The following is a 14479-nucleotide window of genomic DNA, read 5'->3' as shown; positions in this document are numbered from 1 at the left end:
CTCCTACCTTGCGGTCCGAGAGGCGAGGTGGCGGCCAGGCACAGAAGGGTGGCTTTTTGGAGACGTGCTGGTTCCCAGGGTCCAGTCCAGTCCACACTGCCTGCAAAGTGTGTTACAAACAAGGACGACACGTGAGCGTTCTGTCCCGCCGCAGAGGAGGCTGGACACGAGAGCGCGGGAGGGGCCAGGAAGGGACCGAGCCCAGTCTGGGGTTTGTGCAGGGGCATCACCTGCCCACCGGCCACCCCAGCCCTCCTCCAATCTCAGAGCTCTGGGCACCTTTGGCTTGCTCAAGTCCCCACCAGTCCCCTAGCGCTTAGACTGGCCCCGTCCATCCCGGAGGCCCCCGGGGTCCTCCAGGGTCAGCACACAGGTGCTAACATGGTCACAGGTGCTCAGGAAGTGCTGGGTGACTGTGCACCCCCCAGCTCTCCTGGGTCTCCCCCCTGGGGTCATCACCAGAGGCCCCGGCTCCCTCCACTCTCAGGGGCACCCCGAGGAGGGTCATTTCCAGGAGCGAGGTGAAGGACTCCAGGGGGGTCCGAGGATGGGTTTCAGGTGGCACATGAGTTCCCTGAGGACACGTGCACATTCTTGGTGGCACAGCCTGCCTGAGTCTCAAAGACCCCTGACCTCACCAGGGTAGGGACCTGCCTGAGATCAGGAGTTACCTAGGAGAAGGCACAATGACTCTCAGACGGCAGTAACAACTACAAACACTAGCCCCGAAACCTCAGCGGGAAGGGGATTTTTAAAAAAATGATCCAGAATATTACCTTGTTAATCAAAAGAAACCGGTGTCTACCTATGTCGTATATGATACAGATGAACAAAATTGGAAACACGGGCCCGGCTGTAAACGGTAACGGATCTCAGCGAGCAAGCGGGGGCAGAGGACAGAGGGGACGGCTGTGCCCCGGGGGGAGGGTGCCCCTCACGGGACGGGGGTGACACTGGCCTAGGAGGTCCCACGAACCATGTACCCGGCGACAATACACGTCGGGAAGGTGTCAAGTGAGTAGACTTGTCGGGACACACTCTACCTACCAACGAGCCGGGACACCAGTGAAAACGGCGAGGAGGGGAGCGTACAGAACAGCAGAAGTTCTCCAGGACGGTTTCTGGGCACTGAGGGAGGTCTCTGAGATTGTGAGGCCTGGTCTTCATCGCTCTAAACCTAAGAAAACTTGTGTTTCTATTCCTCGATGGACCCCTACATGCACGAACCGTGACTGTCACCCACAGGTACGGGTAGATTTTGACTCCCAAGTCCACGGAGGGGAGGGGAGGGGCGGCCGACAGAAGCGGAAGGTCCGAGTCTCCCTGCGTTAAGTGGGTGCGAGGTGGACGAGGACAGGGAGCGAGGTTACGGGCTGTGCGCAGTGTGTGGGTCACGGTGGAGAGACTCGTTCACCAGAATTCCTCCTGGGAAACACCGAGACCTCCCCCCTTACGAATATGCTCTAGTACCACGAACTGGGTCACTGTGCTGCCTTCTCAGGGCCCAGGGACTGGGCTGCTGATGGAGCTGGGGCCACAGCCGGGGAGGGGCCGGCGGGAGGGGCTGGGTGTTGCTGAGGATGTAGGCTGGGGAGGGAGGGAAAAACCAGCGGTGGCTTGGCCGACAAGGGACCTCTGAGGATGTGCAACGTGAGCGCCCTTCTCCACCCGGCCCAGCCCACGGACGCATCTGTGGGAGTGGACTCTCGGGGGTGAGCTTAAACAGGGGCCGAGCTCTCTGTCGGGGCTGGCCAGGGGTGAGCGTGGGCATCAAACACATGAACACAGGACCAAGAGGTGGAGGGACGGGTGCCATCCAGGTTTCCCGTGACAGACACAGCCGGGGAGCATTTTCCGGCTGGAACTTGAGCAGTAAGAGAGCATACTGCGCCTGGCATCCCCGTAAGGATAGAGGGAAGTTGGAGAATCCCTCCCACTCGGGGCCTGACCACCAGACCAGAGGAGGGACGTTGGATGGGGGGCCGTGTGGCCTGCTGTTCACTCATACGGCGCTTTTCTCAAGCGAAGGGTCTGAACCTGGGGGAGCACACGGAGGTTCAGAGTAAACCCTGGGTTTTGGCTGTGAGTGGTTATGTTTCCAAGGACGTGATTTAAATCTGTGATATTCAAATCCATGTGGTAAAAACATCAATGTGCACAGGCTTTCACACACAGTAGCCTCAAGTCTCCCTGTCCGCGGCACAGCACGGGGCTCGGGAGCACGGAAAAGTCACCTAACGCCCCCGACCCCCCGGTCTTCGACATCGGGGCAGGAGCACCCACAGCCACCCCATTGGCTGATGGGTGCACAACTCTGTGAATTAAAAATCATTCAACGGGGGCACCTGGGTAGCGCAGTTGTTAGGCATCTGCCTTCGGCTCAGGGCGTGATCCCAGCGTTGTGGGATCGAGCCCCACATCGGGCTCCTCCACTGAGAGCCTGCTTCTTCCTCTCCCACTCCCCCAGCTTGTGTTCCCTCTCTCGCTGTCTCTCTCTGTCAAATAAATAAATAAATAATCTTTAAAAAAAAAATCATTCAACGAACACGGAAGACAGGTGGATTTTATGGTACGTACGTGGTACCCCACTCCAGCCACTTACAAGGGACCCACGTCAGAGATGCTGTGAAAACACACATGGAAAGCGCCTGGCACTGTGCCTGGCACGGCCAAAATGCAGGAAACACTAGGGTTTGGTAATCGTGTCACAGAGCTGACACAACAGACCACTGAGGACGTGTCCCGTCAGATTTACACAGTTCAGAACTGCGGGGCTGCTGGGCCCTGGAGTTCACAGAGTTCATGTCCGCCGTCTCACAGTGAGAGCCGTCCGGGGCCAGGTGTAAGGAGTAGCGCCAGCCTGCTGGAGCCCGTCCGCGCTGCCCGCCGCCCTCCCCCCCCCCCCCCGAGGCTCACGCACTCGGACCCGTGGACACCCAAGGACGCGTCTCCTCGGAGGAGACTCGACGCAGGAGAACGCGGGAGCTGCCGGGCTGCGGGCGACCGAGAGCAGGGGCCACGGTGGAGGGCTCCGGCGTGCGGGCCGGGATCCAGGTCCGGCAGGTGAACCAGCCCAGCGCGGGGATCGGGTGGCTGGTGACAGGGAGGCCGCACAGTCCCTCTGCTACCTCCTGACACGCGACCCGGCATGGTGGCAGTCCATCCACCGTGCGGCCGCCACACGGGGCACAGCTGCCCACGGGCTGCTCCTGCCGTGCCGGGCGGCCGGGCCTCGCTGCCCTCCGCCCCCCGGCCTCGCCCCCCGCCCCTCAGGACGCTCAGGGCCTCGCTCGCCATCTTGAAAGTGGCCTGTCGTCTCCTCTGTCCCGCACCCTTTGCAGAGGAATGAGGAGGCCTTGCGGGAGGGGAAAGGGAGGGGAGTCCCCAAGCTTCCCGGCTTCAGCGACGGTCTAAGGAAAGCCAGTAGCATGTCTGCGAGATGTCGAAGCGAAGAGAAGCCTGTTCAAGGATCCCAGTGCGACGCTGTGGGCGGGAGGACGAGGTGTGTGCTCTCCGCCTCGACTTTCTAACGCAGCAGAGGAAAACCTTCCATGAGCCAGCGCTGTCACCCTTCGGAGGTGACGGGACCGGAGCCGCCACGGTGCCTGAAAAGTCACAATGTCGGCTGTATGGCTGGTGCAGACCCCGAAAGTGATGGGATCCACTCGGGGAGAGCGGGCAGGGAGTGCGAAAGGGGACAGAGGAAACATTAAGGCCCGAAACAGCTTTTATGATTTAACTCAGTATCCCGAAACTTCTCCACGAACGGTTCATAAAAGCGTCTCATCCTTTTCAACCGCACGCTGAAAGTCGGCGGGAGGCGGAGGCCTGTCCGCTCGAGGGGTCTGCGGGCCTGGGCGCCGCAGGTCTGACGGGAGCCCCTCGTCCCGGGCCGTCACTCCGCACAGTGGATGCTCTGGTGCCGGAGCAGGTGGGAGCTCCTGCTGAAGGTCTTCCGGCACTGCTGGCACGCATAGGGCTTCTCGCCGGTGTGGACCCGCCGGTGCAGGATCAGCTGGGAGTGCTGGCCGAAGGTTTTCTCGCACTCAGTGCATGCGTACGGCTTCTCGCCGGTGTGGGTCTTCCGGTGGAGAAGCAGCTCCGCGCTGTCCCAGAAGGTTCTTGCACACTCGTTGCACTGGTGAGGCTTCTCTCCGGTGTGAATCCTCTGGTGCACCGTGAGGTGGGAGGTCCGCCGGAAGGCCTTGCCGCACTCGAAGCACTCGTAGGGCTTCTCACCCGTGTGGATCCTCTCGTGCCTCAGAAGCTCCGAGTTCCCCCGGAAGGCCTTGCCGCACTCCTTGCACACGTAGGGCTTCTCGCCGGTGTGAATGCGAATGTGTCTGACGATCTCCGAGTTCTGGCCGAAGGTCTTCCCGCACTCGTTGCACTCGTAGGGCTTGTCGCCCGTGTGGATGCGCTGGTGGCGGATCAGCTCCGAGCTCTGGCCGAAGCCCTTCCCGCATTCGCTGCACAGATAGGGCTTCTCCCCGGTGTGGATCTTCTGGTGCCGGATGAGGCCCGAGCTGTGCTTGAAGGCCTTGCCGCACTCGCTGCACTCGTGGTACCGCTCCTCCGTGTGGATGCGCTGGTGCTGGATGAGCTGCGAGCTGACCCGGAAGGTCTTCCCGCACTCATTGCACTCGTACGGCTTCTCCCCGGTGTGGATGCGCTGGTGCAGGATGAGCGCCGAGTTCTGGCTGAAGGCCTTGCCGCACTCCTCGCACTTGTAGGGCCGCTCCCCGGTGTGGATCCTGTGGTGGTGGGTGAGGTGCGAGCTCTGGATGAAGGCCTTGCCGCACTCACGGCAGGCGAAGGGCTTCTCCCCGGCGTGGATCCTCAGATGTCTCCGCAGGCTGGAGTTGGTCCCAAATGTCTTCCCGCACTCCTTGCACTCGAAGGGCTTCTCCCCGCTGTGGACGCGCAGATGCTGGATCAAGTGTGAGTTCTGATTGAAGGCCTTGCCGCACTCCTTGCACGTGTGCGGCTTTTCTCCCACGGGGCTTCTCTGGGCTCCGTGGGATTCTGAGTGCTCCGCGGGGCTACGGCGGGGGGCAGCGCAGGTGCGGACGGCCGCTGCTGGGGGGCCGGCCGGAGGCGTGAGCGGGTGCGGGCCGGGCCTGCAGACGCGCGCGCTCCCGCCGCTCTCCCCAGGCTTGTCGGCTGACGGTGACCTCTTACGGACGATCAGCCCCGGTGCGAGGCCTCTCCCCCGAGGAGATACCTGCTTCTCGTCCACGGACACTCTCGCAGGCCTCTCTGCCGCGTCCTCTGTCCGGGCGCCTCTGAACTCCCGGCCCTGACACACCACCCTGGGAGGTTCCTCCCGCGTTGCCACACGTGGCTCGGCTTCTTCGGAAACTTCTTCCTTGGGGATTACCTCCGCGTGCTCAGTCCCCATCTCACAATCTGAAATGAGAGAGGGCAGGCGCGTGAAGCGGCTACAGCGCACGTGACGGACGCTTAAGCTAGGGAGTGTGAAGCCCTGGTGCGGTTCTGACCACACTCCGAAGCGGCCTTGGGGTCTGGCGAGAGGACGGATGCTGCCCGAGAAAGGGAGCTGGGGTGACGGTGGGCCCGCCAAACAGAGAGCGGACCCTGCCCGAGAAGCGCGACTCGGATGATCAGAGGGAGGGATGAAGGAGAGAGATGCTCACGAAAGCTCCGGTGAGCTGGGGCGGGACCTGGCTTGGCAAGGGACGCGGGCACAGAGGGCCCAGCACGGAAAGGCGGGGAGAAGGGGCAAAGATGACACACTGGTCACAAGAGCGAGGAAGCCTCCCTGGTACAGCCCCGCGGCGCTCCCCAGGACACAGGTCGGGGCGCCATGTCCGTCGGGCTGACCGTCCACAGGGTCCCACGGCTGAGCCAGAACCACAAGTCAGTCCTCTCGGCCTCCCTTCCATTTGGACGGAGTTGTTCTAGCTTCATTTTCTCCAGGTGGCCGGCGGACCGTATCGACACCTGCCCTCCCCTCCCCTGCTGATGGAAATGCCGCCCACACCACCGTCTGAAGCTGAGCGGGGGTCAGACTCTAGACCCCCTTTGGCTCTGCTGACCTGTCTGTTCCTGCCCCAGGACCAGAGCTTTGGCCCACCGTAGCTTTCCTGAAACCCTTACCACGTGAGAGAAAGTGTTCTCTCCGGCTTTTTCAAATACTTCCTGTCGATGCTCCTATTTCTCCAAATAAGTTTTTCATTCTGTAAAATGTCCAAACGCATCCTGATGTTTTTATATCCATCACGTCTCTGCACGTCTTTCCCCTTAGTGAGTTTTCTTCTGTTTTCTAACTGGTTATTCTTTTTACGTATAGCTACGTTAACTATTTTTAGGGACTGTTACAGAATTTTCTTAATACTTCTTTAGACCTTAATGCCTATACTTCTTTAAACTTCTAAAAGGCTGCGGCAGAAGTCTTAGTTGTTACCCGATATCCACTCGTCCACACCTCATTAGCCACAGAATAATGCATTTACTCCATGTAGCAAGGAACCTGGCCAGAGAAGTACATTCCTCAGCTTTCTCTGCGGCTGGGTTTGGCCACATGACAAACTCTGGCCGGGGAGACAGAAGAACGCAGGCGAAAGTGTGCGGGGCATCTGGGAAGTCTCCTGAGGGGCGAGGGGATGCCTTTCTTCACTCTTTTCCACGCTGTGCTGGGGCGACAGGTGGCAGGCGGGTGCCATCCTGGACCATGAGCACAGCACCCTCCATACCCCACGACGGGGCCAGAGGTGGACAGAACCTGGGTCCCTAACAATCTGACAGAGCTGCCGTCCCAGCCCTGCAAGGCCTCCCTCTGGAATTCCTGTTTTTGTTTAAGATTTTATTTATTTATTTGACAGAGAGAGCAACACAACAGCGGGGAGAGGGAGAAGGAGACTCCCCACTGAGCAGGGAGCCTGATGTGGGGCTCTATCCCAGGACCCTGACGTCATGACCTGAGCCGAAGGCAGACGCTTCGCCGATGGAGCCACCCAGGCACCCCTGGACTTTTTTATCAAGACACAAACACACCTTTGCCTTAAGCCACTGTAGTTTTCTGTTTTGTTTTTAGGAAGCCAAACCTATTCCTAACTGGTACCATGGCCCTGGGGACCTAGCTATCCCTGTCACAGAAGTGGGGCCAATGCTAGGAGGCCCAGGGAGTAAGCAGCCTGGGGCGGGACGTGCGTGCACCAGACAATCTGAGGAAACCGACCCTCTGACAGTAAAAGGGGTCACTGTGTTAGGTGACTCTCAAGGGGGAACAGGCAGTGCTGGGCCTCTATCCTTAAGACACCGCAGAGTCGTGGAATGGCTTCTAAACCAAGGAGCGACACAGACCATGGTCAGGTGAGGGTTTCAGGCAGACGTACACTAACCGCCACTCCATGGATTAGGTAGAAAGCAGCAGGCCCGGACGCACAGGGGTCCGTGAGAAGGCAGAGGCAGGCCCCAAGCAGGGGCGTGAGCTCTGACCAGGGCAACGACAGCAGAGGGAGTGAAGAGGAGACAGCTGCAGAAATAGTTCAGGGGTCAAGTTCTGTAAGACTTGGCTGGAGCTGACGGGGCTGGATATGGGGTAAGAAGGAGAGTGGAGTCACGGATGATGCCGGATCACCCGGAACGTAATCACATGACCAGCAGTGCCAGGGGCCGGGGATATGAGAGCAGCAGCTCGTTCAGGAGGGAAGAGGACCCATCAACTCTGTTTGCACAAGAGAAGTTTTCAAGGCGTCCATACAGACTATCAAGGAATCAGCTAAAATGTCACAGTCTGAAGCTTACCCGGGCCAGGACCACAGACACAGCCTGGACAGGACTCAGCGCAGGTGGTAGGAGGACCATGTGACAGCCGCCGGAGACGGAGCACAGACGCCCAGAAAGCCAAAGCTAACGTGTAAGCTCTCCTGTTACCTTCCACCCTTCCTTCCAGACCTTCCCGCCTTTCTCCGCCCGCTCTCCACACTGTGGCAGACATCCACAAGACCCGGCCTCCAGCTGCAGCCCCTGGAGCCCCAGTGGGAGACCAGAAGGAGGGAGGAGTCAGGTCGGGGTACTTGTCCCCTTGGTTCCTTCCTGTGAGGCTGCCTTGGGCTGGCGGTGTCCTTCCACTAGAGGTCATTACTCCTCTCCCGAGTCTGTCCGACCCAGTCATCTCACGCCCTGGGCCCAGCAGCTTCTCCCGCCTCTGGCTTCCTCAGGCCGGGCTCCTCGACACCCCGCCCACACGTGGATCATTTGTACTTAACCTCTTTGCAAGGAAACCTCCCTCAATTACCCTAATTTGAGTGAACGGCTTCCTGTCTGGACCCTAATGACAGAGCGGTGGGAGGAGGAAGGGAAGCCTGCCAACAAGAGAAGGGACGGTTAGTGACCGAATCACCAGGGCCACGGCAGACAGAATGACACAGGGCCACCTGAAAATGCCTACGGGGACAGTCAGGTGGTCACAGGGGACCTGTGAGAACAGACCCGGTGGAACGGAAGTGGAGCCAGGTGCTGGCAGACAGATGAACAAATCTGCTTCTTCCAGTCTCGATGAAAGGTCCAAGGATTTTCCCTGACGGGAGCACCCTGACCGTGTTTGGTGTTAGAAAGCAAGGTGCCGCCGGAGGAGAGGTTCGGAGGGAAGGAGAGACGGATTAGTGAGGAAATGAAGACCCTGACAGGCAGGAGAGCCTGAGAGCGGTGATTCCAGCACCACCCACCCCCACACACCTGGAAGAAGTCTGATCTCCCTGCGGGATCCCCAAGTCCTGGAAGGTCTGGTGCTCCCCTAAAATGACCCTCAATCTTCAACTCCCCCCCCCCACCAGCCTGAGCTCTGACTTCCCCACAGCATAAGGGCAGGCCCCCAGATTTCTCCTTTTTGGTGAAATTTTGCATATTACAGATGAGTCAGGACCCACTGCGGGGGACTTGGCTACGCTCCTCATCCGTGGTGCCGTCTGAGCTGGGAAGTACAGCCTTAAATACATGTCTCCCTAGCGTTCAGCCACGAACCAGTCCCGCAAGCTGCTACTTTTCGGTCCTTGTCTATCCCCACCCCTCTCTGGTCCCCTTCGCACCCGCTTCCCTCTCCAGCTTCCCACCACCCAAGGTCTCAGGAGGTCAGACGTCACAGAATCACATGGACAATCGCTTGTCCATGGTACAACAGGACGAGTGCTGTATCTGCCCCCAACTTCAAGACCTGGCTCAAAATTCAAATCCACAAAGTCTCCCCCAATGAAACACGACCTCCTCTGACCTTTCTTCCACTCTGCCTTCGGCCAGTGACACGGTATTGATGTCACTTGTGGAATAATATTGCGTCTCTCTTTCTGGCAGCCCCTCACGTGTATATCAGAGCCGATACCCACCAGGCTGACTTTCCCAGAGGCACAGACACACGCCAGACCTGACACTCACGGGGAAACAGTCCACTCCTCACAGCCTGGATCTGAATTTCCACCCAGAATATCCTACCTTTGTTTCTCACGTCTTCACTTTCCTAAACCTGAAACCGGCTGTTTCTGGACAGAGAGAAGATGGAGGTGCCAACTAGCAGGAGGGGGACGGCTCCTGGTCCTCCGTCTGGGGGGGGACGCAGACCTCTGCTGGGTCACCACAGCTCGGAACAGGGTCTTCACTTCTGCAAACCCAGATTTGATTTTTTCTTTTTTTTTTTTTTAAGATTTTATTTATTTATTCGACAGAGATAAAGACAGCCAGCGAGAGAGGGAACACAAGCAGGGGGAGTGGGAGAGGAAGAAGCAGGCTCATAGCGGAGGAGCCCGATGTGGGGCTCGATCCCATAATGCCGGGATCACGCCCTGAGCCGAAGGCAGACGCTCAACCGCTGTGCCACCCAGGCGCCCCCAGATTTGATTTTTTCAATGCACCCCAGGGGAGCACCCTCAGAAAGCCTCATCCACAAAATACTGACGCATAAACCAGATACCCGCCTAGTCATGGACAACGAGATCTAAAACTCTGAAAGGACCACACTGCCCAGACGAAAACCTACACAGGAAGCCACATAAAACCTGAGAATTGTGGCATAAGCTTGCGATCAGAGCAGGAAGATTGTTTGTTGCTAATGAAATGATTCTTAAATAACAATTCTTAGCCTGGAACAAGGCTGGACGTGCGAGAATCAACTGGAAAATGTGTAGAAACGAATTCCCAGGTCCCAGCTCAGGCCTCTGAGAATCGCCAGGGCCAGGGAGCGGCGTGTCTAACAAGTGCCCTGGGGGATCCCGATGCCCCAGCAGGTTTGTCTGGGGCGCTCAGCTCCACCGCGACGGCCGCACGGGTGAAGCAGCAGGATGACACACACAGCCCCGGCTCCCACTCTCACTTCTCTTCTCCTTTCCGACCCTCCCTCTGGGCTGCCCTCCCCGCCCCCACGCTTCTCAGAGCAGACAGAGCAGATAACAGCACCGCTGACCCGAGGTTCTTCGGGACTGAAAACTCACACCTCCCTACTCTCATCAGACCTTTCCTGCTAGGACCGGAGCAGTTTGCCCCCAGCTGCCTGAATCCGAGTTCACAGCAATCTCCTGGGACAGCAACGTCACTCAATCCTTCACACTTATCTGCCAAAAACTATGGTGTGATTTGTCATGAACAAGGATCAATCCGTCCACTGACAGTCTGATTAGGTCCTTTAAAAATGTTGAAAGCAAAGATTTCTGACTGGAGCTACAAAAGGCCGACAACCACTTACATACTCCACAGAAGCTCTGGGGTTGCACCAGAGGGACACGCAGTGGGAAAAACAGGCAGGGCACAGTGAGAGGCAGGAATCCCTCAGTAACGGAGGGCGAGAGCAAGGTGAAGGGGCAGGGAGGGACAGCTGCCGGCCAGGGGTCCACGGGGTCCACCGCAGGGCAGACACAGAGAATGGAGGGCAAGGGTGCGAACTGGCTTCCAGTCAGCAGTCCCTGTGCTCACAGATGTCACAGACCGTGTCTGTGCATACCCCCCGCGAACCACGGCACAGCCCTCCGGGCAGAGTGCAAGGTGAGCACCCAAGTTCACAGAAAAGGACAGAAGGAGCATTCTGTCCTCCACACAGCATGTGGACAAGGAGGCAGAGAGTCAGTGAGAGCGCGCTGGCATTCTGAAGCGGAGAGGAACGGGGTGCGCTTTCTACGTGCCGGACACTAAGCGATCACAGACGTTACCCTGGGAAACCCTCACAATCTCCCCAGGAGACAAGCATGCCGGAGAGCGTCAGTGTGAGGAGGAGCCGGCTGGCATCATTTCCCCACTCTCCCCACCCCAACGCAGCTGGGAATCTGGGGACATGGCGGTGGAAAAGGAGGGAGTGCGGGACTTGAGGATGTCAGCTGGGACACACCGGAGATGGGAGAGCAGGACAGGGAGGCAAATGGAGTGGGGGAAGGATGGGCGGCATGGGGCGACCAGATGGAGGTTACAGAGAGGGCGGGAAATGTGGTGAGCACAAGGAACCACGGGGCAGGGATCCCAGAACGTGGCCCAAGGTTTTATTCTGAAATGCCAAAATTCGTAATACACTCAAAATATCCTTTGCAACTATTTAAATTTATGATGAAACATTTTGGAAGTCGACTTACACATAGGTATGGGGATACAAAGCTTCTCAAATTATTTTGCGGAGCATTTCAGCAAAGAAGTGGGCAGTGGCCTTGCAGGCTCTGCAGGAGATCTGACCTCCCCTAAGAGCTCCAGGAGTGAGCCCCAGACAAAGCAAGACCACCTCCATTGCAAGTGTGTGTTCAGAACAGCAGGGACTGGTCCGGGAACGGACACGCCTTCACCTGGGCCAATGATACTCGGAGCAAGTTTGCTGGGAGCCTCCGGGAATAGTTCTCCCATCCTGACAGAAGCACAGGTAAAGACTTCTACACCTGGTTGCCATTTCATCCACCAGCTTGTGGATGACGTCAGAGAGAGCTAATAAATATCGAGGGACCTTGGAGCCACTAGATTCGGTCAGTCGGGAAAGCACTTTTCTTGCCTGGCTTCCAATTATGAGAGCTTACACACTTGCACAGTTTTAAGCCAGCTTGAGTTGTATTATTTACAGACAAAAACGCATCTGAACAGATATCCTTTCACATAAGGTCTGAAAGGCCAGATCCTACCAAATACTCAGTGACCCGTACAAGGATCTCCTCCTCCCCAGGGTGTTCACTACACACAAGGAGGAGGCTCTCTCCTGGCGCTCTGAATGGCAGGTCACTCGCGTCTGCTTCTGTCCTCGAATTTATCATCATGTGGCTTCCTGTTCAGGGTCCCCCCAACGCCTACAGAATACAAACTTCTCAAGGCAGCTCACGATGCCTTCCTGGCCAGGTCCCTGCCCATTTCCCGGCCCACGCTCTCCACTGACGGCTGCAAGTTGCAGCCATGCCCAGGGAGGGTCCTGCAGTCCATACGCTGGCTGCTCTTTCCAGCGTCCTGGCCTTCGGGAACTGGTTATTCCCACTTCCTGGAATGCTACCGCCCACTCTCTGCGCTTCACAAACATCCACGGGGCTCGGGCACACACAGCCCCCTTCGTCTCCCGGCAGTCAGGCCAGTGTAGCCTCCGTCTATTCGCGCGCCCGCTTTCTCTGGCCCCCGCGCAAGGACGGCGCTCCGTGCACTCCGGTACTCCCCCCCTTGCCTGGCACATTCCGGGCACCTGACAAACACGGGTTAAGTGAGCCTGTCTAAACGCTTTATCTACACAACGAGTCTGCCGTGTCCTTGAGGACTAAGCGGGTATTTCATTCGTTTTCGGACCCGAGGAGCCTAGACCGGTGCCCGGCCCGCCGCGGCTGCCCGTCGCTGTTGGCGAACCCGGAGGACGGGTCATTGCAAGCGCTGTCTCCCTGCTCTGGCCGGTCCCCCCCGCGGTCCCCCCGCCGGGACGGCTCCATTACCTCCGCGCTCAGGGCGGGCTCCCGTCCGTAAGTCCCCCCCGGCAGCCAGGGTCCGGGGTGCCGCGCCGGGGCGCCGCCGGCCGCGGGGCTCCGGCGGGCTGACACTGCCCGCCATCGCGCCCCCGCCGCCCGCTCGAGGCTGGGGTGTCCGGGAGACCAGGAGCGCCCCGCGCGGGGACGGCCCTCCCGGAGCAGGTGGGAAATGGAGGCGGGGTTGGGGGGGGCGCAGCAAGTCCAAGGTCACACCACCGGCTCGGCGCGTCCGCTCGGCCGGCGGGCCGCAGCAACCTCGGAGCCCGGCCCCCGCCCCGCCGCGCCGCGCCGGGGGGAGGTCTCACCGCGGCCGCTCGCTCCCCGCTCGGCTCTCGCCGCGCTCCCCGCCGCCGAGCTCTCGGTCTCCCGGGCGGCGGCGGCCGCCGCTTCCACTTCCGGCGCGCTCGGCCAATCAGCGCGCGCCGCCCTCGGCGGAGGAACAGGTGGGCGGCCCTCCCTCCGCATCCGCGGCTGCCCCGGCCGGGCCCGCCACCCCCGCCACCCCCGCGCCGCCCTGCCGCCTCACCGCCCCACGCGGGGTCCGCTTCCCGGACAGGCCCCCGGCGCCGGGCGGCGCCCGCATCCCCCCGCGGGATCACCGACGAGCCGGGTCCTCCGGCCGGCCTAGAACGGCCCGGGGATGCACTTCCGCCGCGGGGTCGGCCGCTCTGCCCGCCGCTGTCGCTGCCCCTGCGTCCACCTGCGCCCGAGCAGGCGGCGGCAGCTTAGCCCTCGGCACCCCCTGTCCGCGCCCCTCAGGCCACCAGCGCCCTTCCCGGAGCGCCGGGGGTCCGGCGGGCGCGGACCCCTGCATCCTGAGAGCGGGGGATGCAGGGAGTGGGCTCGGAGGTCCGCAGGGGGGCTTGCTCGCGGGAGCGCCCCGGGGGGTAAGGTGCGGGGCAGCGGCTCCGGCGGCGGCGCCGCATCCTCCGCCAGCCTTCCGATCTCCTGCACGAGCGCGGCCGGCTCGCCCCAGCCCTTGGGCCGTCCGCCTGTTAGCGCCTGTGCCGGTCCTTAGGTCTTCTCGGTGTTCAGGTCTCCGTTCCCGGGTCACGTCGCGGAGGGGCTCTCTCGCGCCCAGCGAGGCCCCAGCCTGCAGCACTCCTCCCCAATACCGGTTCTCAGGAAAGGGCTGTGATTGGCCCCGTTCGGGTCTGGTGCTCGGCCTCAATGTATTCGTGGGGGGTGGAGGATCAACCCAGCCAGGGCCACCTGCCCGCCCCAGCCAGGGCCGCTCACCGCTGTCCTGTGGATGGGAGGGAGCGACTACTCTCAGAGGAGGCTACCGTTTTGCATCCAGTACCCACCCTGGTAGAAAGGAGAGCTTTCTCTTGACCCGCTCATTGGAATTAGGCCCAAGACCCTAGGGTCCAGCGCTTCTGACACCCACACCAACATCCTTCACCCCTTTGCCCTCCCATCTGCAGCTGCCCGAGAAGGATGTGGCCCCTGGACCAGCCGAAATGTCCGTCTTCCTTGCTTCGGCTGCTGACAGCTAGGGGGAAAATACTTTTGGAGAAGAACGCCAAGATCCCTGTGTTGTTTCTCCTTCCCAGAGGCCT

The 14479-nt window shown here is 60.0% G+C and overlaps 1 protein-coding gene across 10 annotated transcripts in view; it reads right to left on the bottom strand.

The window, feature by feature from the left end:
• Nucleotides 1-13328, bottom strand: part of ZFP3 (ZFP3 zinc finger protein) — an 86479-nt gene extending 73151 nt beyond the window's left edge. For 4 of the 10 annotated variants that reach the window (XR_006411854.3, XR_006411845.3, XR_006411850.3 and 1 more), the window contains exons 1-2: nt 13223-13327; nt 8-100 (exon numbers count right to left, since the gene is read on the bottom strand). Coding sequence is in view for 2 of the 10 variants with exons in the window: in XM_026520729.4 (XP_026376514.3) it covers nt 3896-5409; nt 12885-12999 (1629 nt within the window). In the remaining 8 variants the exon portion in view is untranslated. Of the gene's footprint in view, nt 1-7; nt 101-2546; nt 5410-12884; nt 13203-13222 lie in introns of those variants that run through there. The other 6 variants (XR_007191756.2, XR_007191757.2, XR_006411849.3 and 3 more) reach the window with 3 other exon arrangements.
• Between the last annotated feature and the right edge of the window lie 1151 nt (nt 13329-14479).

Source organism: Ursus arctos, unplaced genomic scaffold, assembly GCF_023065955.2.
Source record: "Ursus arctos isolate Adak ecotype North America unplaced genomic scaffold, UrsArc2.0 scaffold_14, whole genome shotgun sequence".
Lineage (NCBI taxonomy): Eukaryota > Metazoa > Chordata > Mammalia > Carnivora > Ursidae > Ursus > Ursus arctos.
Note: the sequence above shows the minus strand (reverse complement) of the source record. Positions and strands in the feature narration are given on the sequence as shown.